The 26799-nt window shown below is 39.9% G+C and overlaps 1 protein-coding gene across 2 annotated transcripts in view; it reads left to right on the forward strand.

Annotated features, from left to right (window-relative positions):
* EXOC2 (exocyst complex component 2) overlaps nucleotides 1-26799 on the forward strand; it is a 200628-nt gene that overhangs the window by 86104 nt on the left and 87725 nt on the right. For both annotated transcript variants that reach the window (XM_039524307.1, XM_039524308.1), the window contains exons 12-15: nucleotides 16119-16244; nucleotides 17662-17786; nucleotides 25493-25561; nucleotides 26310-26467. In XM_039524307.1, coding sequence (XP_039380241.1) covers nucleotides 16119-16244; nucleotides 17662-17786; nucleotides 25493-25561; nucleotides 26310-26467 — 478 coding nt within the window. The remainder of the gene's footprint in view (nucleotides 1-16118; nucleotides 16245-17661; nucleotides 17787-25492; nucleotides 25562-26309; nucleotides 26468-26799) is intronic.

The raw sequence follows: 26799 nt of genomic DNA on the forward strand, positions 1-26799 counted from the left end.
CAGCACTGCATCTGGCCAGTGATTTGTCAAAAGATTGATTGTAGGTAGAGGCAAAGTCCCTTCCCTCAATTAGTTCATAGGCTCATCCTCCCCAAAGAAGAGTCTCCAAAATAGAGAGAAATAGAATTATAGAATTGCTATTTGAATTTAAAGCCTGTCTTTTGAAAAGCACTGTGATATCTTAATGTCTGCTCAAAGCAGACAGGACTTGAATGGCACCTGAACGGTAAACTGTATAGTACTCAAATTTTCACTTTGGGATGGATGGTCTGAGTTGATCCTGCTGTGATTTGGAGGAGTCTAGGTATTTTCAAACCTGATGCTTAGACACCTTAGTTATCCCCCACAGCTAAAACAATTTATTTAAATGTATTTGGCCACTCCTTTACCATTTGGCACTTTTTTGTTTTTTCGCTACTCTTTTAGGCTTCTCATGGTCAGATTCACTGTAGTACAGGAAACATAAGGGATATAATGAAGTAAAGTGGCAGGCAAATAAATGCAAATAAATAAGTTTTAGTTTAAAATTTGCCATGGGGCACCAGGAGCAGTGCCAAAATACAGTGAGTACTGGGATTTCTAAAGTGAATATGAGGGAAAGAAACTGTAGAGATTAAAAATATTTTCTACGTGTCTGCTAGTTATTGCTGAAGCTTTGCTATTGGTTATGTGGGTCTTATGACCCTGTGAGCTAAAACAGGGAAGGAACCTAATGTTGTTATCTTAAATGACTGTAGCTAATATCTTCGTTTATCAAAATATCTTCACATAAGTTGTTGTCCAGTATTGGAGCAAAGATATAATCATTTTTCAAACCCCTAAAATAGTCTTATGGAAATGCTAAGACAATTCTATCGTGAACTGCCTGCTGCAAAATATGGGGGGCATGGTTGGTATGTAGATCCTGTCTACATTGTGTGTTATTTTTTTTAACAAAGTAAACACGTGTATCTATATTAAAACAGAATAATGTATCACATTTAGCCAATTTTTTAATGCTAAAATTGTATCATTTTGGCAGCACTTTTAGTATGGTGCTCAACTGTGTATGCTGTCTTAAGGATATATGTTTTCTTTTGATGCCAGAATAACAGCAGCTGTACATAGTGTGAAGGAAGGAGGCAGATGCTTAGACCACTTTGCTCTTTCTTCTGTACCATGCTAGAATTCTATTCACCTTGCAATGAATGATCTATCTTTGTTAGAGCAGACAGGCCAGCAAGGCTTGTGTCAAAAGGGCCTTTTCAATTTGTTATCCTAGCAGCTGGTTCTCTTCTATTGCCTTCACTTACTGTACATCTGGAAGAAGACTTCTTGCAGCTGGGAGCCATTTCATGTCTAAACCACATCCCCTGTCCGTCGCAGAAATACTCTTTTCACAGTGAATGTCCAGCAAAACTCATAATGAGCTATTAATTAAGAAATTAAAATATTAATCATTACAGAGCTTGACATTGGGCTGGTTTTTTTTGTTTTATATGTTTTTGTTTTGTTTTTATTATTACCTGTTAGTCTGCTGTTCACACTTGCTGCGGACATCTTGCGGGGGGAGGGGAGTGTTCCTTTATATGTCAATTTTTAAATTGTTTAAACCTATGTCACAGGCAGTAAAGGTCTGACAATAAAAATAATTACAAACTGGGGTGAAATGCTGGCTACATTGAAATCAATGGTAAAAGTCCCATTGGCTTCAGTTGCTAAATTTCCCACAGTGCCAAAATTAGTCTCCTAAATCCTTATTTAGGTGACTAAATAAAAGTGGAGCTTTTACATTACCTGACTTTGTGATTCAGATTCAGATTCTGAATGAATCTGGCTGACTGTCAAGGATGCTGAAAACTTCAGCTCCACTAAAATAGACCAGTAAAAACAAAGTCACTTTTATGTAGGTGCCTAACTTTCTAGGTACTGAGTTTTGAAAATGAAAAATATTTGTCAAGTTCTTATTTGTTATGCCAAATCTGTTTTCTTTCTGTATACAAATTGCTATTTTAAATATAAAAGCTTTTTGCACCATTTGTTTTTAAACATATTCTAGAAGTATCAGTGAGTGTGATGTAGGAGAACCCGAGTCTACTAACTGCTAGGTTTTCTTGTTTTGTTTGAATGGAATGTTTTGTATTTTTACTTACTGACCATGTGAAATCTGTCATAGTTCTAAATATATATGAGAGAGCATTGAGAGCAAACAAAACAGAGTAACTTATCTCTGGAAACAGGTTAATTTTAAGGGAATTTGTAGTACTCCCTTAATTTCTTGCCTCAGCAAATTGAAATTCTTCTATGCGGTGTGCTTGAAAGGAATCCTATCCTGGTTGTGTCAGTGCAGGCTCCAGGCACTGCATGTTTGGTCAACAAGCAACAGTGGGTGGTCGGGCTGTAGCACAGGACAAGGGCCCGCTGTGCACAGGAAAAAATGTTCAAAGGTGTTTAAGGGTGGTAAGGAAGTCTGCCGCCCTTCAGAGAGTCCTGAGGCTATAGATCAGTATACCCTCACACTGTTGTGGCCTGTGAGAATGCTCGCTATAAGAGACATAAAGGATGAGAAAATACAGTAACTATATTCACCTAGTTACACATGTGCAGAGCCCTCTTAAATTTTACACATATGCATACCATATATACAGTAGTCTGTTGTTTAAGTATAGTCTGGCATTTTGGCTTATAAAAGAAAATTGTAATTCTTCAGATTGAAAAATTACTAAAACTGAGCTGTAATATGTCTCATTAGAAGTTGCTTTTTCAATTCAAGGAGAAATAATAATCCTCAATAGAGCCAAACTTCAATCAATACCTCTTCTGAAATCCTTTTAAAGAATTTTAATTGAATTTTACTTGAATGACATGCCACGTACAGTTTGATGCAGAAATGAGACCCCATTTAAAGGTGGCTCAGAGACAAAATCTCATTGTTATAAAGAAAAAGAACAAATAAAGTCAAGGTATAGAGAATTTTACGGAACAGATGTATGCTGCAGAATAGTTTCACAAATAAGTTTTAAAATACAGAAATTAAGTCATTGTTTACAGGGTTTAAATTGTTGACCAGTTTGTAAACTACAGCAAAACTACTTTTTAAGTATATTGCATCTGAAGCTTCAATTAATTTACACATAGTGACATGCTGGATATACAGTATATATGCATAATCCATAGTGCATACTGTATGTAAATATGTTTATATAGCATACGTATATGTATATGTTAATTTAGAGAGAGAAAATTCTAGTCCCAGTTATAGGAGCATGCACAGAAAAATATATTCATAATTACTTACTATACAGTAAGTGTATGCCTAAGTGTAGTAGATGTCCTCACAAGACATACAGTTGCTTTATATGCAAGGGCCTGATTTTGAGAGGTGCTGAGCACAGACAAAGAGTGTGTGTAAATCTCAAACGTAATTAATCTAATATTAATATTTTATGCCACTTTATTACTGTAAATATATGTGATGTAAAATACATATTACAGTATATTTTATATTAAAATAGTATAGGAAAATATTAAAAAGTGACTTTAAAATCCTGGAGTAATGAATATAAAAATCTTCAGTTACAAATTCTGCTTTATTTGATCTTTTCATGGTTTTACAGTTGTAGATATAAAAAGGCTTTAATTACATTTGCAGTCTGTTAGCGTGGTTGGGGAGAATGTAGTAAATTTTAATTTAAATCTTTATTTTTCTGGGTCCTTTAGTTAAATATACACTTTGGCACTGTAGTCACTGACAGATATGCTCTACACAGATACTGTGTTTGGGAACAAAATATTTCTGTGCCATCAAATATGTGATTGTATGTCAGGAGTGTGTATTTATGCTGCATATACACTATCTTAAAACCTGTTCCTGCAATGTGAAGCCCTTAATTTCTTGAAACTCAAACATAAGATACTAAGAATCTCAAGTTAAAAATTCTAGAATGTGTGTGAAAAAAGTAAACTTGTAATCACAGTAATTTCTTTTGGGGTTTTAAATATTTACTGAACATTAATATCTCCATTCCGTAGTTTGCTCTTAAAATAATCTATTGTGTTATATTCCATGGCTAGCCTAGTACTTGTGCTCCTAGAGAGAAGGAGTTGAATATGTGAGAAAACTTGTTTGTAAGTTAACTTCCACTTTTCAAGATTTATGTTTAGTATGCAGTCTTCAAGCGCTATCTTCTGGTCAGTTCAGAGCAAGATTGGCTTTGCTAATGTACTCCAGATGTTTATAGTCCTGGAGGTATATGTGCTGCTGTTGTTCCCTGCTGCTCTGTTATACTTGCTTATAATGTCAGACAACCAATTAAGAAATTAGTTCATGTTAAATTTTCTTTTTCTGGTACCACCGCAACCTGATGATGTGGTTTCTAGTGGAACAAGAGAGTATTCTTTACACTGTCTTCTGTTGGTGAATAAATAAATTGTTTGGGTTTTTGTAGTGTATCAGTGGCAATAGAATTTTACAACTTTCAGCCACATCTGTGTAATATTGGGCACGCTATTTTAAGTGAACTTACCTAATGATCATTTTGTAAATGGTCTATTTTTCTTAAATAATTATGCCAATTGAATAGGCGCTGTCTCACATTTACAAGGTATGTGGATGGTGAGGGCAGGAAATCTATTTCAATGTTAAAACATGATATTTTCACTTTCCCCTGTATGTGAAAAAGTGGTTTATGTGTTAGAGAAAACAGTGCTAATTTTAAAAATATATTAAAAAGCACATTTAACTGGAAATATTTATGCCAACTAAATAACTTTGAATTGTTTTACCACCTTCTTCTTGACCTTACAGAAAATTTGCATTTTATTTGTTTGAATCCTAGAAGTAGAGTCAATGGAAAAGCTTATATTGATACCAAAGAATTATGTTAAGCTTTTAGAATTTCACAATGTCTTCTGTGCTATAGCCTTCCTCCTTTGGCCTTGGGGAAAAATGTATTACATAATTTGTACTTATCCCTTTGTATTGTTTGGGTTTTCATTCTGTGTGAGAGAGTAAATTTACCCCATTCAGATTATTTATTTCCACAAATGTTGCTAAAATGTTATTACAGATGTTAAGGTATTCTAAAATTAGAACATTTGGGTATGCCTTTTAAAAAAATAATAGGCATATAAGTTGTGAATGCAAAAAATTGCATATCCAGGCACAGATCTCTTTTGCCTGTGCAATTGCATATTTTACATGCACGATTAACTGTTTGCATTTACATTGTACGTGCCTATTTTTTAAATCTTTGCCCTTGTACATTTTCCTTGCCAATTATTCCATATATTGTGATGAATTTTTTTTAAACAAACTCTCATATTCAAATGTACCATGGAACTATAGATTTTACTACTATATGTAACACACCTGTATCACTGCTACAATGTCTATATTGTTGAAAGTGGATAAATTAGGGTAAAGGATCCACAAAGTTGAATTAATCTAAGTGAAATACAAATTAAATGCAAAACAGTATAATAAAGCAATGTGGAGGTACCATAGGTAAGATCACAAAGTCAGGGAATGTAAAAGGTTTAATGTTCCATTACCAATATAAATCTTCTGTGTAGCAAATGCTATTCATTTTTAGGTATACATTTTATCACTAAACAGCAATATATTACCTTTTTGTGTTTAGCATGGGGTCCTGCAATGAGCTTTGCACCCAATGCACAGCCTCATTGAAGAGACCAAGGAGTTCTCTCCTTTCAGAGCTCATTGCAGGATTAGATCCCTAATCACTAAATAAATAAATACCAGGAATCTGTGTTGCCAACTCTACTGATTTTTATCATGAGTCATACTTGATTTTGTGTCTGTCTTAAAGCTGCAGCTTCTGGAGTCAAGTGATTATATGAGAATCTCAGGACAGGACACTGGACTTGTTGGATCCCTCACTTGAACAGATATGGCAATTCACATGTGCCTATGTAATTCTTGAGAATCTGAAAGTGAAAAGGGTTTTGAAATTGCATATGAAGCTGATTCTTATTTTCATTGTCCAAGCTGAGAGAAACGGGCAAAAAGTTACCAAAGAGCAATAAAAGTAAAAAATAGATTAATTTTTTTTGCAGTCTTATAATATATTAAGATGATGCTAGTAAGATTGGGTATGGCTACACTGCAGTTAGGAAACGCGATTCCCAGTGTGGGTAGACAAACTAGCATTAACTCCACTTGACCAAGCATGCTAAAAATAGCAGTGTGGATGTTGCAGTTTGGATGGCAGCTAATGCTAGCTGTCTGAATCCCTTCAATCTGAGCTAGAGTGGTTAGTCTCAGCCATCCCCCATTCTATAATGTCCATACAGCTATTCAAATCTTGAGCTTGAGCAGCGCTAGCACTGGTCTCTCTACTTGCGCTGGGAATCGCACCTTTCAGCTGCGGTGTAGATATACCTATGCTGTTCTTCTTTAAGTGCTGGTCCATATATATTCCATTGTTAGTGCCCTGTGCACTTCAGTCTGGATTTTTTTGGCCAGCAGTGTCCTTTGGGGGCTGCACTTGCTCCATGGCAGTCCTCCTGCCATGGGCATATAGGGGAGGACGACCTCAACCGCCTCATAGTTCCTTTTCACCCCACCCATAGCCTCAGTTTGGAATTTTGCTGCGTCTGACCTCTCACCCACTGTGTGGCCCTCTCTTTGTTTGTAAATAGCTATGGATAGTGGCATTCGTTCATTAGTTGAGTGATTCATTTCCTTTGTTAAGGAATTTGTTTTTCCCTGTTAGACTTCCCCTGTACTGGTTCCTTCCTATATGGTAGGTCAGAAGTCTCCATGCTTTAAGAATTGCTTTTCATGAGAGACTCTCAATGGTGGGCATTCTAGGTGCTTAGTGTACTTGGGAGAAGGGCAGTTGTTGACAGATGCTCTGTTCATAAGTTGTTCCGAAAAAGAACACAAAAAGCTAAGGAGGCACATAGGAAGATGTACTTCATGGAGAAATCAGAGTTCTCTCCTGGGCTCTAGACGCCATATACCTCTGATAGGGAGTCTAGGTCTTGTTACCAATATCCTAGCTCTAAAACTGACAGCAGTGCTTCCCCTGACTATCCTCCACCATGGTCTTCTGTTCTTTATACATACCAGCAGCTTGCCCTTATTATGCTCCAGTGAGGCTTTTAGTCTGCAAGGAGATCAGCTTCCGTGACCCATATTTCCATCACCACCACCATATAGAGTAGCATTATGAACTACTAGGGAACCAGCTCCTACTTCCAAACATCTTACTTACGGTTTTGAAAAAGAGTTGCAAGTTGATGATCCCAGCACCCATTTCTTTGTCATTTCCTGATGAAGCTGTAGTTGCATCAACTTCGCAGCTAGATGATTACAAATCATTTCAGGAGTTACTTAGAAGAATAACTTACATGCTGGAGATCCCAGGGAAAGTTAGCAAGCTCCTGGACACCACTCATACCACCATGCTAGGTCATTTAGCAATGCCAATTAATGAAGGCTTACTGGATACTAAATTACTCCAGCAGACAGCTACCTTTCTGGCACCAACATGGAAAAGTGAAGTGCAATACAGTGAGTAAACTTCTGCAGATCTTATACAATTTTATATGAATCCCGCTTCGGGATCCTGTGTGGTATTAGTGATCCATGAAGGAATGAAGCCTCAAGGTCCTAAATCTACCCCAATTTAGAGCCTAAGAAATCAGACATATTTGGATACAAGAATTACTCATCTACCAGGTCGCACATGAGAATAGCCAATTACCAAGCCATGCGGGAGAAATAAGACTAATTAAATTATGATAATATCTCTACATTTTCTGATAAAGTCTCACAGGTAGCATGGAAAGAAAGTAAGTGTTTGATTTCGGAGAAGCAACTTGTAGGACATACATCAACAGTTGCCTGTTTAGAAATATCTGAAACTGTCTCCAGATCCATGACAAATTTTGTTGCCATGAGAACGTCTTACTGGCTACATGCATCCAGCATACCTGAGGATGTACTGGTTACCATAGAAGACCTGCATTTTGAGGGATGTGACCTGCCTTTTGAGAAATGTGATATATTTACTTAGAAAACAGATGAGGCCTTACTTTCCTAAAAGGAGTTGTGAGCAACCCTGAGATTTTGAGGGGTATGTACACCTTCTTTGACAAGAAAATTAGCTAGGCCTCAGTCTTACCCTAGGAAGTCTTATTGCCCTAAACCCAGACATTCTGTACCTCCAAGAAAGCATCAAAGATTCCAGACGAAGAAAACACTAACTTCCCATTCTTAATCTTCACACCTTACAGCATCCTCAAGGCAGCAAATTTTACTCCTCAGTTGGGAGCTGTGAAAGACTTCTAATAGATCGTCTTATTATTTCAGCCCCATTTGGAGGCCATCTCTTTCGTTTTCATGGGGTTTAGAGTACCGTAACGACAGTCTATTGGGCTACGGAGGTAGTAGAAGTGGGATATTCCATTCAGTTCCACACTTTCCTCATCCCTTGTCAGAGACCCCTTGTGACTTCTATTTCTTGGACCAGTAGAACAAGTTTCACCAGAATTCTCAGGGAAGAGGTTACATTCCCACTATTTTCTGATACAAAAGAAAAATGGGAAATGGTGCCCAGTTTGAAGTGTGTTTGAAGACATCAGAGCAACTTCATCAGCAAATTCAGGATAAGGATGGTAATTCTAGCTTCTGTGATTCCCTCCCTAAATCCACATGACTGGTATGCAGCTCTCAACCTTCAGGATACTTATTTCTATATAGCCATCCATCCTGCCCACAGAAGAGATCTAAAATTTCAAGTTGGCAACTGCAATTACCAATTCAGAGTTCTGCCATTTGGACTATCAATGGCACTAGGGGTATTCACCAAATGTCTAGCTATAGTGGCATCTTACCTGACAAAGCAGGGAGTCATAGTTTAGCCATTCGTGGATGTCTGGCTTACTCAAGGGAAATATCATCAAGCTGCTGATTCCATTGAGCAGATTCTCTGTCTCTTTGCCTCTCTAGGACTTAGAGCCAATAAGGAGAAATTACTCTTAATTCCCACTCAAAGGGCATGTCTACAGTACTGGCCGGATTGATGGACAGCTATCGATCCAGCAGGGGTTGATTTATCTTGTCTAGTATAGACGTGATAAATCGACCGCTGATCGCTCTAGCGTCGACTCCGGTACTCCACCTCAATGAGAAGCGCAAGGGGAATCAATGGGAGGGTGTCTCCCATCGACACACCGCAGTGAAGACGCCGCAGTAAGTAGATCTAAGTACGTCAACTTCAACTACGTTAGTCACATAGCTAAAGTTGCATAACTTCGATCGATTGCCCCCCACCCCCACAGTGTAGACCATCCCAAAGAATACAGTTTGTAGGGGGCGGGGGTAGTCTTGGACTCAAACACAGCAAAAGCTTGCTTACCTCAAAAAAGATTCTGCAGCATAGTAGAGAGTCAACTGCAGGTACATCCTTCAACATCTGAGAGAACTTGCTTCAGGCTTCCAGGGCAATGATCTCCTGCACTTGTGTAACTCAGCATGCCAGACTTTGTTACGTGGAAGAACAGTTGAAGTCAGTATATCCGCTCACCTAATATCATCTAGAAAAGTTGTTGCAGGTCACCCTAGAAGTCCTATTGTCCTTCAACTGATGGAAGAATTCAAGGGAGTACGCTGCTCTGCACTGTTACCATCCAAGACTCTAGAAACAGATGTCTCTAATATAGGATGGGGAGCTAGACAACTTACAGACTCAAGTCCTCTCATCTCATCAGGAAGCTCATTTTCATATAAATGTTCTGAAACCTAGAGCAGTTAATCAGGATTGAACAGCATTCCTTAATAATAATAATTGGAGATATACCTATCTCCTAGAGCTGGAAGGGACCTTGAAAGGTCATTGAGTCCAGCCCCCTGCCTTCACTAGCAGGACCAAGTACTGATTTTTGCCCCCGATACCTAAGTGGCCCCCTCAAGGATTGAACAACCCTGGGTTTAGCAGGCCAATGCTCAAACCACTGAGCTATCCCTCCCCCCAGTTCCTTTCTTCCAGTTCTCAGAGGATTATCTATTTACGTCTTCATATGCCCCCATGAGGCAAACCAGTTTTAAGGGCAGTCTGAGTAACCATGAGGATTTTAAAGCCCTTAGAAGATTTGAGCTTTAAACAGAAAATTGGTCTTAACCTTAACTATAGTAGACCTGGCAGTCTGCTATAATTTGGTAGCACCCACCTCTGTTAAATTAGTCACAGTGGAATATGTATGGACAAGCACTTGAAGAAGAAGAAACGGTTCCTTATCTTACAGTGACTGTGGTTCCTTGAGATGTTGTCCAGATATAGTCCATGGCCTGCCCATCTTTCCCACTGCTACAGAGTCATAACACCTGGATTCTGTAATGGTAAAGGAATTGAAGGGAGGATTGAGATTGCCCCATCCTTTATTCCCTAGGCATGGTCCCCAACAGACACTGCTAGCCAAAAGAATCTGAACTAGATTGCACAGGGTGCATGCACACCACCAGTGGAATATATGTGGACAGCACATCTTGAAGAACCAATTACTGTAAGGTAAGTAATTGTTCTTCTTTGAGTAATGCCCCTATGGGTGCTCCATTCTAGGTGTACTTGCGCCCCCTACACCTTTGATCGGAGATTTCTCATAGCAATGTCCATTCATCCTGCATGTGTGTGCTAGTCAGCCTCCTGCCCCATGCCATTATTATATAGCAGTGCACAGGTGAACTGCCCCCAGTTCCTTCTCACTTGCCTCAGCCTGAGACGGAGCTCGGGCAGTTGTCCCTGTTGAGATTGCCTCAACCGCATCCCAATTTCTATGGTAGTGCTAAGTTTATAGTGGTTCTTAGTGTAATTAGCAGTAACAGTTTTCTAGTTTTTAAAAAGTATTAAAATTTTTAAAATAGAATATATATTATATAGATAGATAGATATTAGTAGATAGGGTTGTTCTTATTCACTGAGAGGTTATGCCTGGTTCTCCCAGTTTCAAACATTGTCTATTGTGCCTGGAGGCAATCCTGGTAAACAACCAACACTCTCAGTGCATCCGTTGCCTTGGGGAATCATACATTGCCCAGAAGTGTAACTTCTGTCACATATTGAAATCTAGAGCCAGAAAAAAACAGGGAGATCAAACTTTGTCTCTTCATGATGCAGAGCTCTTCATGATGCAAGGGACCCCTCTTGTACACCAGTTCTGAGCAAGTCTCCTGCCTCCACTGTCTCTGAGCAACACTTCTCGAGGGCATCTAAGAGGAAGACCCAAGACTCCTCTCATAAGTCTTCCACAGCCCATGTCCTGTGTTTACCAGGTATAGAATCTACCTCAAAAAAACCAAGGTTGTCGGTGTCTTCAGTTACTTCAGCGCTATCTCCTCTCCAGTCTGGTCCCCATGAAGCTGCTGCTTTATCAGGTACCAGTGGCACCGTTAGACTGAAAGAGAGCAAAGCCTTTGGTCCAGCGAGATCATCAGTACCATCAGTGGACTCAAGCATCAAGAGGAACTCTTCCATTGCTTCATCAGTACTGAAGAAGCCTACTTGGGCTCCTACCATGTTTCCCTCAGAGTAGCTGAGATTCACAGTACCATCTGCTCCCTCGGCCCCTATTATCTCTTTGCACACCATGGACTCAGTAATGACAGCACACTCTGTACCACAGGAGTTTCGTTTTCCCTGAGACTTGGCTGTAACTAAGGTGCCCGATTCTCCACTGCTTGACTCCAACATATTTTCGGTACTGAGGGTATCAAGATTGCCATAAATTCACCTGGTACTTATGGTTTCACCCCAAATGTATGCTCCACCATTCTATAGTGAGTTTTAGGAGGAGGACTCTGATGAAGGCCTTGCCTCAGTTTCCCAAATATTGGTCTAAGGCTCTCCTCACCCCTACAGAGGTCCCCTTTCCAGAAGTGTCTGATAAGCCTATAACCACTTGTGACACAAGGGCGCAGCCACCAACTCGCTGGTCTGAGCACCAGTGGGTGCTCCCTCCTGTGCCTTATGGACCACCACCTTGTCTACTGGGATCCTTGGGCGGCCTATTGCCATCAAGTTTCCAGGGTTTTGAGTACCACCCTCATAGATAGCTAGGCAGCCTTCATCATCTGCCCTCTCCAGGAGACATGATCGTCAAGAAGAAACCTTTGAGGAGAAGGAAGCTAGAGCTGATGGAGAGGTCTCTCCTTCAGCCATCATCTCCTCTTCATCTCTAGATGAAGCAGTTATGCCTCCTCCACCTTTGCAAATGGTTTTAAGCAGTTTCAGAATCTGATTAGGAAAATTGCCTACTCCCTGCAGATCTCGCCCATTCATTCTCTACAGTGATAGTTATGAGATGGACTTCCTGGCTCCAGGTCTCTGGATTTCCACAGGAGATCCAGAATACGGTGGAAGACCTCCCTTTTGATTAGTCTAAATTGTTTGCAGACAGCTTGCATGAATCTCTGCGCACAGTAAAGGACTCCAGATCTACTTTGCATTCTCTTGGGATCTATATATCTGCCTACAAGAGCAGGTTTAGCAACTCCCATATTGCTCAAAGATCCTGTCCTGCCCAATTCCCGACCTTCAAGAGGTCGTATGAGCCATATCAGAAGAGAGAGAAATTCCAGCGAAGGAAACCATCCATCTCTAAGCCTTCGACCTCACACCCTTCCACCTCCAAGCAGCAATTCTGACAAGCTGGTGGAGGGTCTGAATTACCATCCTCATCCTTACTAGTTGCACCAATTCACCTGTATTCCTCCTTTCCGAAACTGCTTTTATCACTTCAGGTGAGCTTGAGAATCAGTCACTTCAGAGAAATAGGTTTTGGAGATCATCTCCACAATGTACACCATCCACTTTACTATTCGTCCACCAACTAACCTGACTTCCCCTTCCCTTTTCAGAGACCTCTCTCACAAGAGCTTGCTTTGTCAAGAAATAGACTCTATAGCACTCACGCGTAGGAGAGAATCAATTCCCGTGCAGTACACAGAAAACATATTTTATTCCAGGTACTTCCTGGTACAAAAAAAAATATTGGTGGGTGGAGACCAAGCCTAGATTTGAGGCTATTCATCACTTTTATGTGAAGACACAAAAATTCAAAATGGTGACACTTGAACCAATAATTCCGTCACTAGATCAAGGAGATTGGTTCTCAGCCCTCAACCTTCAGGATGTATGTTTCCACATTGCGATCTGCCCTTCTCACAAACAATTCCTACATTTTACTGTAGGCCAGAGCCACTCTCAATACAGTGTGCTCCCTTTTGGTCTATCATCTGCCCCAAGGGTCTTTTCAAAGATCATGTCAATAGTAGTGGGGCAGCTCCACAGGCAAAGTATTTTAGTGTTCCCTTACCTAGATTATTCGCTATTGCAGTGTTGCTCCCTGGAACTAACTTCACAGGCTACTACTTCCAAAGCCATAAAACTCTTCCTCAAATTGGGCCTACACTTGAACATTCAAAAATCCCCTTTAACACCTGTGCAAAACTTAGAATTCATAGGAGCGCATCTCGATTCAGTAATGGCAAGAGCCTACCTTCCCACTGCACAGGTTTGTGGCTCTTTCCAACATAACCAATACAATCCAGTTCAGCCCTCAAACCCGGGTCAAGAACAGTCTTCAGTTGTTGGGGCATGTGGCAGCTGGTACCTTCGTCATAGATCACAAAAGACTACCTTCAAGGGTGGCTTGGGACTGTTTATTCATCAGACACAGTTTAAATATTCTACTTTCCATACCCACCTACATAAAGGAATCCCTCAATTGGTGGAAAGACCATCACAATGTTTGCACGTAAGTCCCCAAAGGTCATATTAATGATGGATTATGCCCTTGCTAGAGTGGGGAAAGCATCTGGACACTCACACAGCCCAGGGCAAGTGAACGTTGCAAGAAACGACGCTACACATCAATCTCCTGGAATTGAGTGTGATCAGATACGCCTGTCTCCAGTTTCTACCACTAATCAGGGGCAAGTACATAAAGATCTCGACAGACAATATGTCATGCATGTTTTATATCAACCAGCAAGGAGGAGCAAGATTCCCCCCACCCTCCCGCTGTGCCCAGGCTCTCAAGGTTTCGAATTCGTGCATATCCACCTGCATATGCAATCAGATCATCATCACAGCTGCTTATCTTCCAGGGGTTCAGTGTGTGACCATGTATACACCCAGCAGGTACTTCTTTCAAGACCACAAGTGGGAAATAGATTCCAGCATGTTACTCCACATATACCAGCAATGCCCTGCCCCCCAATAGATTTATTAATCACAGAAATAAAGAAAAGATGTGCCCAGTTTTGCTCCAGAGGTGAGATGAATCCCCAATACCTAGGGGATGCTTTTCACTTTCACTGGTCATCGGATCTACTGTACAAATTTGCACTGACTCCTCTAATAACCAAAGTTCTACTCAAAATAAAAAAGGACAAAGCCAGAGTCATCCTATAGTTCCAGCCTGGCCCAGACAAACATGACTTCCTTACCTGATACAGCTGGCCGTTTGCTCACCAGTCACTCTCCAGGCCTTTCCTCATCTCCTCTCTCAGGAAAGCGGGAAGATCCTTCACCCAAGTCTTGGAGTGCTTTGTCTCAAAGTGTGATTGGTTGATGGTTTATGGGGTTAGAGAGGTAAAGAGAGTACTATTACACAGCAGAAGACAGTCCACTCACTACATATATTCTCAAAAATGGACCAGATTTATCTGTTGGTGTGACCTCAGCATAATTCACTCATGACCTCATCACTACCAGATGTACTGGACTATATCCTGACACTAAAAAGTTTGGGGCTATCAATAAGCTCTGTTAGAGACCACCTGGCAGTCGTCATGACTTTCCATTCTCCAACAGAGAGTTATTCCACTTTTGCCCACCCAATGACAGTGAGGTTCCTCAGGGTAATCGTAAATCTTTTTCCCCCAGTCAAGCATCCTTTTTCGGTTTAGGGCCTGAGTATAGCCTTAAATGCCTTACATGACCACTGTTTGAACTGATGATTACATGCTCACTTCTCCATTTATCAATGAAAATGACATTCCTGATAGCCATCATGTCAGCGTGATGGGTTGGGGAAATAGGGGCCCGTATGTCATGCCTCCCCTTCACAGTATTTTTAAGGACAAAGTCATGTGATCACACCCCAAATGTTTACCTAAAGTCTCCTCCAAGTTCCATATTAACCAACCCATTCACCTGCCAGTGTTCCACCCTAAACCTCACCTAGATAAACAAGAGGCACTGTTGCACGTCCTTGACATCAGAAGAGCCCTGGCCTTCTATCTGGACTAAACCTTCAGAAAGACCCCCAAATTGTTTGTCTTGCGTGCAGGTAGATCAAAAGGGTCTGCAATTTCTAATCAAAGATTTTCCATGTAGATAACTGACTGAATTAATCCTTGCAATGAATCTCATAATATTCAAGCATCTTCAGACATATGAACTCTCTCTACATGGTCCATTTCTGTCTGTATGGCATGTCTCAAAAACATGCCCATTATTACTGAAATATGTCAATCTACTACAATATATACATTTGCTGAATACTACAAAATAACTCACAACTCTGCTTCCGATACTGTGTTTGGCTCAGTTGTACTGTTTTGTACTGGACTCAACTACAAAGCCCTTCTCCTCCTTAAAGGGGAACTGCTTGGTAGTCTCCGAGAGTGAAGCACTCATAGGGACACTACTTGAAGAAGAAGAAATGGTTGCTCACCCTGGGCAGTAACTGTAGTTCTTAGAGATATGTGTCCATATGGGTGCTCCACTATCCGCCCTATTTCCCCTCTGCTTTGAAGTTCTCTGCTATAGGGCTTCATGGTAGAGAAGGAACTGAGGGTGGTTCACCCCCTAGTGCTGTATAACAACGGCACAGGTCTGACTAGCACACATGCGCAGGCTGAATGAACACTGCGATGAGAAATCTCCGATCAGATGCGCAAGGAGCCCAAGCACACCTAGAGTGGATACCCATAGGGACACACATCTCGAAGAACTGTACTTACTGCACAGGATAAACAATCATTTCTTTCTTTGGTTGAAGACATATTTTTATTACATAATTTTGAACCTGACAGTCCCTCTGCAAATAAAATTGGAGTTCCATAAGAAAATGCATATATTAATAACTGTGTCACTGTCTTTCAGGCAATTCATTGCTACATAGCCCCATGCTAGACCTGGACAGTGATGTGCGTCCGTCTCCAGTTGGTCATCTCAGTCAGACTGCTTCGCTGAAAAGGGGCAGCAGCTTTCAGTCGGGTCGTGATGACAGTAAGCATCAGTTTCATTTTTAAAATAAAAATCTACTTCTGACAAATCCCTAGGCCTGTGTATTTTACTGTGTATTCCCCAAATATTAAAATTTGACAGAGGGTAATCATATTCATTGTTTTAGTGTGTTGACAGAAAATGAGCCACCAGTCCATAACAGAATAATACATGTGTATGAAAGTTATTTTCATGTTCTGCCTCTACTACCCTATAAAGACATAGAAGTTTCTTAAAGGTAAATTGCAAAGCGAAAAGGGTGTGTGCTTATTACATGATGGGATCAGTCAAGGAGGAGCCCACAAAACTGGACAGTTATCCTCCCCTTACAGATAAAATCCTAAATAAAAATCCCCCTCCTACTGAAGCAAAAAACATCATACCAAAGCAGTCCTCCCCTTGCTGAGATAAAAACTGGGTCCAAATCCAAGTCTCCTTTTCTAAGTTACAGTCAAGGCAACAAAGTCTCTTTCCATGTTGTGTTTCCCTACACATTAGGAACTACTTTCTTATTTTTATCATATCAGTCTGTTGATCTCTGTAATATGAACCCCAGCTGCATTTAAATGTTCCTCTGTTACTTAACGCCTCCAGGCCTGCTTCTGTGATCCTATAAACCCAACAGGGAAAATACGATTGCATGCCTTGATTTTACCTGGCTGTCCATAGCCTAGCTCCCTGTTATCTTCCAGGAACTGGATGGGCACATGAAAACCAATTTTTTTTAAGTTCCCATGATGTAGGAGTCTAAAGGTATGTCTACACTTACCTCCGGAATAATCAATTCAGCAGGGGTCGATTTATCGTATCTAGTGAAGGTGCGATAAATTGACTGCTGAGTGCTCTCCCGTTGACTCTGGTACTCCACTGGAGCAAGAAGCGTAGGCAGAGTCAATGGGGGACTGGCAGTAGTCGACCTACTGCAGTGAAGACACCACAGTAAGTAGCTCTAAGTATGTCGACTTCAGCTACAAAAATAGCATACCTGAAGTTGTGTAACTTAGACTGACTTAGCTCATTTGTACTGCCTACATTCCAACCTTCCCCCACCCTATATTTTAATGGTTAAGCCTCTGATCCTCCCTGTTCAGTTATCATTTAGCCTGGTTTAAAGACAGATTTATGCGAGTGGATTGTTAGGATGTACAATATAATTCAGTGGGGCCATACAAGCACCTCTACATAAAAGACATATTATACTTACAGTACCAACCCCCTCAAAAGAATATATGGAAATAAATCTTGCACGTACACAAGCTGTATGCCATATGGACCAAGTCGTAAAATGTTGCCATTCACACCTGAGAGATTATAAATATGCATGATAGATCCATTATTTTTAGATCACACTCTAGCAGCATGTTAAAAATAGCTTTTATTATCAATTCAAAGTTATTTATTCTTTCTCTTTTCCTCTTAGCTTGGCGTTGTAAAGCTCCTCAACAAGTTGCATTTGTTGAAAAGTTGACAAAACTTGTTGTAATTCAGCTCCCCAACTTCTGGAAGCTCTGGATTTCTTACGTGAATGGAAGCCTTTTCAGTGAGGTATGGGTTCATGCATACACATAACCTAAATGTCTTCAGATACACAAAGCTCATAGGAATGATTTTGTATTTGAATTTGAGTTTGAAACTGCAGAAGTATAGTACCTCAGTGGAGAAGATGCCTGACTAAGATGTCTTTGCAGCTTTTGGATTACAGAGATTTGTAGAACGACATAAGTAATTGTACATCTACTGATTGGTGCTTGGTTTGGCATGAAGCGATTGGACCCACTTTGTATGTTATGAATGTTAATCAGTAAATTTCCTAAAAACATATATGTAAGGATGCTATTTTAAAAAAACCCTGAAGGCTTCACAATAGGAACTATTTTATACTGTAGTATAGCTCTCTGAGTGACCGCCTCCTAACCATTGAAATGTACATCATTTCAGTCCTGCCTGTCAAGATCATCAGCCAACTGTTCCATGTTGGATCTTACATTTAGCAACATCTAAGGAAGGAGACAAGATGTTTGGTAATCTTAAGAAATGATAAACTAGATGAATCTTAAAGATATGAGAGACAAAGCTAGAGGGATAGTGTTTGACTCTGGAATGGTCATACATATTTTGTGACTTTGAAGAATTTGGATTTGTGGATAGATTTAACCCCCGAGTTTCAAAATGACAGAAGCCTAGAATTGTGTGTACCCATCCACCCCCACACACACTAGTGTGCCCAATCTATGTGCAAGATAACTGTAGTGGCATGTGTCACAATTGTATGCGCCCCTCATCCTGTCTTGTATTAAGTAAATCTGGCCCATTAATTGTGTAGCATTACTGTATCATGCCCAGAGCAACAGAAAATATTTATCATAATATCAAAATATCATCAAAAGGAATGTAACTCAAACCAGTGATCATACAAAATGACAGTGTTAATAACTTTAGTAATTACTCAGATATACATAGCATACAGCATACTGCCATATAACCTTTATAACTAGAGAGTATAATGATATCTCTTGATTCGTATAATTGCTAGTCACCAGTTTACAAAACTACAGTGTATTTGGCAGAAAAGGTGAGGCTGAAAATGGCCTGGCCATTTCTCTATTTTTCCAGTAGCAGGATACTAAGGGTGGGGCATCCCTAGAAGAGGAAGTATAATTATGCCATTTTCCAATGACGATGAAAGGCATTATCTGGTAATAGAATAGGGAACCTTCAATTGCTAGGTCATCTTACCAATATGAAGGTTGATTTCAGTCTAATTCCTAGAAAAATGTTATGTGCCATATTTTTGGAGTTTAATGTACCATTGAAAGCTTATTTTAAGTGCATTTAGATGAGGTATGATTTGGAACTGTCAAGTTGTGCTGTAAACCTGTAGGTGAGGTGAAACAGTAATACCCAAAATGATAAAGTGTCAGATTTGCATAGTTGTGGAAACACTGCAACGTGACTATGACCACAGTTCTTACTGTTTAAATTAATTTCAAAACCTTCATGGGGTGTTTATTGGTCAAAGCTACCAAATGACTGTATTAAAAGATTGTATTGGTTTTGCATGGACAAATTTTGTTTTTTTGTTTTATTTACAGGAATGATGAAGCATGTGACAAAAATGTCAAATATCAATATTTTGCAAAAGTATCTCACAAGTGATTATAATAGTTTTTTATATATTCAGTTGAAATGTGCTGATCAGATCAGTCTCACGCTGAAGGTTATGCACCAGTAGCCATAGATTGCATTCTCATAGTTTGTACAGCATAGTGGATAGATATAATTATACGTGAATTCGTAATGTAATGCTTCCCCATTTGTAAGCATTTGTACAAAACAATGTAGCATCTAGTCTGCCTGGTAGAAGATTTTAATTTGTACTGCCTATGCATGAAGTACTAAGCTTTGAAATATTCTTGAAACTAGCTTTTTAATTCAGTGACACTTATGCATAGGTCAGTACTAGTGTTAGAGATGATGGTACAGAGCTTCATATTATGAATATGCAAAAGCTATTAGAGAAAGAAGGGACCTAACAAGTAGTAGTGAAGACAAAGTCCACAATTAAGTTCTTGCCTCTGTAATGAAAAGGGATGAAGAGCATGTTATAGCTCTTATCAATCATGTCATCAACAATATGAGAAACCGATTTGACCCTGACTCACACCCAGAGGCACTTATCAACACATCTACAGGATTGCACATAGCGTCAGTTGTACAAGAGTCTCTACTGAAAATAGCAGATGGTGGTGAAGAACAAATGGAGAGATTTGTGAGAGGTGCACTTGATTCTGATGGCACATGAAGCTTCTTCAGCCCAGTCTATTAATTTGGCATCAAAACATTTGCTGATATAGCCAAGAAGACTAAATTTAAGTCTGGCAAGGAGGGACAATCATAACAGCTGTCAGTCTCAAAATTGTTTTCCCTGAGACCTCTGTCCTTAGCAAGATGGAGAGATGATGTTTCAATCTCAGCTGTTCCTAGGGCTGGTCTGTACTGAAAACTTGTATTGGCACTGCTGTCTCTCTTAGGGGTTTGAAAAATCCACCCCCCTGAGACAGACAGCTGTGCTGACCTAATCCCCAGTGTAGACATTGCTAGGTTGACAGAATAATTCTTCCATCGACCAAGCTACTTCTTATGGGGCGGTGGATTAACTATAGTGACAGGACAATTTCTCTCATTGTGGTGAGTGGCTACACTGAAGTGTTACAGCAGCGCAGCTGAAGCACTGCAGCTTTACTGCTGTAGCCTTTTCAGTATAGACATACCCTCAGTCACCCAATAGGATCTGTGCCTATGTCCCTTTTTCATGGTGATAGAACAATAAGAAGAACAGACAAAGCTGAATTAGGGCATCAGTTGAAAGCTCAAGCTGAAAAAATCCATGAGCTAAAAGCATTCAACAAAGAAACCATAGTGTACCTCTCAGATGCCAAAGCTGTCTTACAAATGATAGCTGGAGACAAAGTCTACACATTTGATGAATTGGCTACATCAATACCAGGTGATTGGTGGACGTCCTGTGCCTCCATGGGAAAATGTTTTAAACGGGGCATCCAGCAAACACTCGGTTGCAAAATTCCTCTGTGAATGTATGGTTCAAAATGCACCTGCATGTAGGAGCACACCCAACACAAACACCACCTTTCCAGTGGTGAAGCAGCAAAGTTCATCACCAGTTGAGCTGTTAAAGAAGCCCAAGACCTGTACAGTATTCAAGAGAAAGCTGATACAAGGATGCTTCTGTCGGTTGTATGTGCCAATATGGCTTTTGGTGTCAAAGGAACCATTGTAATTAGGTCACCTGATACAGATGTTTTGGTCGTTGCTGTTCAGTACTTTCCAAAAATGGAACACGTAGATAACATGTGGATTGAAACAGCTATCATTACCAGCACAACTAACAAGTCTCTCTTCATGTCTGTGCATGAAATTTGTGATGCACTCACTCTGGATGTCTGCAACATGCTTCCTGCTCTACATGCTTTAACAGCATGTGACTCTGTGACATACCTATTTGGTATAGGAGAAAAAAATCTGCTTAATGTTGTTGAAACAAAGTGATCGTACCTCTTCAGAGCCTCCCAAATTGGGAGATTGTGATGGACAAGCTGCAGATTCTGCAGCAAGGAAGTTGATAGCAGTCCTGTATGACCAGAGTGAGAAAGAAAAGGAGACCCACAAAGACCTGACTTGCTTGCACCTCAATCTAGCCATCAAGAAGGATGTCACTGGCCAGAATCCCACCATGTGAGGAGAGTTTTGAAGAGCATGTCACATCAGCATCTTGGCAAACAAAGGTTTGGATGTCTTTGCACATAGGTAAAGCAAATCATGGATCCCCATTACAACATGGAAGGAAAAATTAGGATGATGAACAGCTTCCTGTATTCTTCAAAGGCCCAGTGGCATCTGCGCTTCTACAAGACCTTATTTGTGCCTGTACCAGTAAGGTTGCTGACCAATCAACTGTGTCTGTAGTCATAACGTTCTTGCGGGCACAGATAGTGGTAGCCCACTCACTCTCGACAGAGATCATAATAATATACAAGATGATGATAATTGTCCAGAAATGTCACCAGCGTTATCACATTTCAGTTATACCAATACAAATGTATTGCTAGATTTTGTTTTAGATTGTTTAGATCAGCTGCTCTCAAAGTTTAGCAACCCGAAGACCCCCATTTTGATTTTAAAAAATTTGGGGACCCCCCAAGCCTCCCGCTCAGTCCCTGCCCCCACTCTTTTGAGGCCATGTACCCTGCTTATTCCATCCATCCTCCCTCTGTTGCTCGCTCTCCCCACCCTCATTCACTTTCACCAGGCTGGGGCAGGGGTCTGGGGTACAGGAGAGGGTGAGGGGTGTGGGCTCTGGGAGGGAGTTTGGGTGTGGGCTCTGGGTTGGGGCACGGGGTTCAGATGCAGGAGGAGGTTAGAGCTCCATCTAGACGGTACTTACCCCAGGTGGCTCCCGAAAGCGACCGGCACATCTCTCTGACAGCAGCTCCTAGGCAGCAGAGCCAGGGGGTCTCTGCGTGCTGCCCCTGCCCACAGGCACCACCCCACAGCTCCCATTTGCTGCAGTTCCTGGCCAGTGGGAGCTCTGGAGTCGGCGCTTGGGGTGGGGGCAGCGCACAGAGACCATCTCCCCGCAACCACCCTGGGCCCTCAGGAGTGTGGCCGCTTCCGGAAGCAGCGCAGAGCTGGGGTAGGTAGGAAGCCTGCCTTCACCCCGCTGCGCCAGCAGACTTTTAATGTACCTGAGGCACTGAGAGGGAGGAGGAGTTGATCAGCGGGGCCTGCGGACCCTCTGGGGTAGCCTCAGGGACCCCCCCCAAGTGTCCACTGACCCCAGTTTAAGAAATGCTGGTTCAGATTGTTGCAGTGGTGCTTTGAGGTCACACAGAAATCCAATTTTATGTCTTTGAATAAAACGTGTCATTAAACTAAAAAAAAAAATGCAAATTATTTCAAAGTGATCATTTTAACATATTTATGGTGTCGTTTTTATCCCTCATTTCTATTGTAATAGCACCATATGATGGCTCCATATCATACCTCATTTACAAGTAGACCTAATAAGCTTCCAAATGATGTATGATGTGCATGTGTGTACAGAGGGTACATTAAGTCGACCAAATCGGTCGTGTCTGCCACTCAACTAAAATCCTCAGAAGTGGATGCATTTTGTTGACCCCATTTCACAAATGGAAATCCGATGGAAAGAGATAACATGCATTTGCCAATGCCATACAGTGATCCAGAAGTAAAGGCAGTATTAAAATGTAGGAGTTTGACTCCTACCCAGTGTTTTTTCTTAGAGAATCATGCCATAATTCTCTAGTGAAAGTGATGAGAATCCTCCTGAAGCTTTTAATTTGAAAATAACTTCGGTTTTGGTAATAATACATTTCTGGTTATTAGAGATTGGATTTGGACTTTAAAACCTCTACTGTAAATTAATGTAGTTTTCTGTCTGTGAGAAATTTCAAGAGACACTGACACGGTGTTTACAGTTGTACACAAAGTTGAGCAGTTCTGCTTCTGAGAGTAAGTGCAAGAGAAAACGCAGCAATCTTGTATAATGCCTGGTCAGAACATTGTTTCCATTGCAAAAAAGTTGGAGTTAATTTGCATGTTATACTGTTGAGGTACCTATACTGTACTTTCGTAGGGCCAGTTTCTGACTGCACAAGCAACTCATCCTCATCCCTTTGTTCCTTTTTTGCCCATATGTAGGAAATGGCCAAAATCCTGTGGACAGTGCAGGCTCTTGTTGCCACTAGCTATCCGAAAATGGATGGGGGCCTAGGAAACCTCATTAGGAGCTCCTGAGGAGAGCTTCAACCACAAGCTGTAGAATTTTGCCACTAGTACGGATTTTAGGCATCACTGAAGGTGTCCTTACTACATTTCCTTGCAGTTTACTGACGTGAGAAACAAAATGTTGTTCACCGTAATTTTGGAGACAGAGAGAGAAAATCATGAAAACAATGTACAGAGAACCATTTGAGTGAAATCCAGAAGCCTGAAATAGATTAATACAAGAGAAAAACCCAGTGATAAATAACAAGCTGGTTCTATTTTCTGTTGTGAAGTTATATATATTTTTCTTGGCATAAAGGTAGGCTGTTCATCTTAGAATAGTGACAGTTAAAGATTTATGTGCTATTTCTAACAGCTTAAAAAGTTTGCAGCTCTTTGAACCACTCAGATCCATATGAAGTAGCATATGTGAAGTCAAAACAGTGAAATATAACCGTTGGTCTTACCACAAAGTAGTTTTGGTCTGTCTGTGCAGGAAAGGGTTAAGATTTTTATTCAACGAAATCACTAAGGGCAAAAGTATCTTTTATATTTTTTCTTTAATATAACTTCATATCAGGGCTTTAAGGGAGCAATCAAAACTGTTTAAAAACTTTAGTTGAGTAACATTTTAAAAGGTACCTGCAGTATAGAGAAGTTTATTCAATATGATAGATTTTTTTATCAGAAAAAAGGATAAAAAAGAAGACAGTACATATGAGATTCATCAGTAATATGCAGGAATTGTTCTAATTAATATGAGATGGTACATTTCAGAATAATAGAGGAAAACAGAGAATTTAAAAACTCTAAAGTGTTTTTGATGAAAAGCTGCTTTCTATTCGAATTTCTTGTTGGTAATTTTATGCTAACTACAAAATTTACTTGGCATTCATAAAAATAATCTGAAGAACTTCTAAAAAATGATGAATTATAAAAAAACAAACATGAAACTTCTTTAGTCATTTAAAAAATATGTTGATTATATACTGCTCTAAGGACAGTTTTAAGAATATCTTTTCCAAACTACGATTATGCTAATATACTTTTGTCCAGTAGGTGTCACAGTGCATACATTAAATTAGCAAGTGTTCTTAGCTAAACAATTCCACCTACTTCTCTAATCCAGTCTTTTAAACAGCTTTTTCTATGAAATTTGCTTTGTGTTATGGCACACTTCACACGCAAATATACAATTATCACTTGCATTTGAAAACTACTAACAGTAAGAGCAATGTTCAAGCCATATTCTTTTCTTCACACAACTGTAACCAAAGTTGCTTGTACAGATGTGCTTTCGTGCTTCTAAATTTTCAGATATGTGAATTGTCCAGCAAGATGATGATAAATCTTCATAGTAAGTCCATTACAGATGATTTAGTTCTTCACTTTGGAGAATAATGGCCTCTTGTCTTCTGAAACAAAGTACTAAGCCAAAAGAAAAAGGGGAACACACAGTACTTCTGCACTATCCATCATTACAAAGAATGTACTTTATTTTAGACCCAAATTTTCCTCCATGCACCTCTCACCTAGTGGGGACTTGAAGATTCTTTTCCTGCAGACTTACTGCAGGATCGAGCCATTGATTTTAGAGCTCTTTTAGCAAAGTTAATGCAAAATCATAATAAGAAAATATTGCTTGACTTCAATAAAGCTTATACTACTTACACTGTTATTTTACTTCCACCTTTTATTTTAGGTTGTTATGGCACATTGTGCCCCACACTTAAACACTAGCAGCTTGACAGCTACTATAAGTAAATACTTGTTGACTTTGCTTGTAGATGTGACTTGAGTTAGTCACATCTTTTATCTCATTGTAAACTCACTAATCATTTTTGACCCCTTTGCCTTGATGCATCTTTTTTAGAATGGTTTTAAAATTGAAAGCCGTGGTTACCAGACACTGTTACTTTTCAATTGTTTCTCATTTTTACAAGACTGCTGAAAAATCTGGTCAAATGGAAAGATCAAAGAAGAATGCTAGGCAAAGACAAAATGATTTCAAGGTAAGGTTGGTGTGCAGACTTATTTTTGGTTAGGTGGTCCTTCAGATTAAGACACCTGAAGAAGGCTTCATTTTTAAATAGTGGTGAGCGTTGACCCTGTAATAATCAGGCCCCTTTAAGCTGTTTTAGGTTCGGCACCCAAAAAACAATAGTCACTTACCCAAAAAAAAAAAAAAAAAAAAAAAGCCCTGTTCCTTGCTCTACAAGAGACTACAATCTAAGTAAAAGGCAGATATCTTGTACCAGCAAGTATGCTCACACATCACTGGCCATTTAAGAACCTGCCATCACATCTGAAGCCTCTACAGACAATCACGCTTTGGCTGTGGTGGGCCCTGCATCTTGGAACTCACTTTCTTTATGTCCAACCCCTGAAAGCTATTTTATTTTATCCCTCCTTTTAAAAAACAAATCTTAAATCTTTATTTTTCACAGTTGTTTTTTGCAGTGACCCTCATTAGCCTTATGTTTATTGCCTTCCCTGTCCTAATTTGGACCCTGTTGTTTGTGTTTATGTTAAAATGATTTTTTTGTTTTATATATTATATTTGTTTTAATTATATTGTACAGAGCTGTAGTGTTTGTTATGTGGGTGTTTGCTATGTAAGTAAAATTATATTCCTTAATGAAATTTGAAATGTATGCCTGCCATTTCAGACTAGATTATGTGATGAATACATAACTGGTTAAAAATAGTGGTGCAGTTTCTGAGTATTTATTTTTATGATGTTCTTTTATGCTGTAACAGAAAATGATTCAGGAGGTGATGCAGTCCCTGGCAAAACTGATCCGTGGAGCTTTGCTTCCATTCAGCCTCAGAGAAGGAGAATTGAGACAGTATGGTGGCTGGGAGATGAAATCTGAACTCTCTGGACAGTGGCTAACACATGTCATCCAGACTGTAAGGTAACTGGGGCTATTGGTCTGTGTAGTATGAGTCTTTAGTATATATAATATAGTCTAAACTGTGCCTTATTTTTTTATTGATTTTGTGTTCAACTGAAAGATCGTTAATGTTGCAAAGTCAAGGACACAAAAGTTAGGAAATGTCAAAATTAAGGTTGCCTGTGCAAGATTAATTCAACCTACTTGTGCATATATGCATTATGATACAGTCTGTAATTACATGATCACTTGCTATATTTTTTCCTCAGGACTCTTGTCTCAGTGCACAGGATGGACAGTGCTCTGTAGATGAATCAGGGTTGTGTAGTGAAAGAGGCTGTTGCCTATAGGAC

This window comes from Mauremys reevesii, linkage group 2 (genome assembly GCF_016161935.1).
Source record: "Mauremys reevesii isolate NIE-2019 linkage group 2, ASM1616193v1, whole genome shotgun sequence".
Classification (NCBI taxonomy): domain Eukaryota; kingdom Metazoa; phylum Chordata; order Testudines; family Geoemydidae; genus Mauremys; species Mauremys reevesii.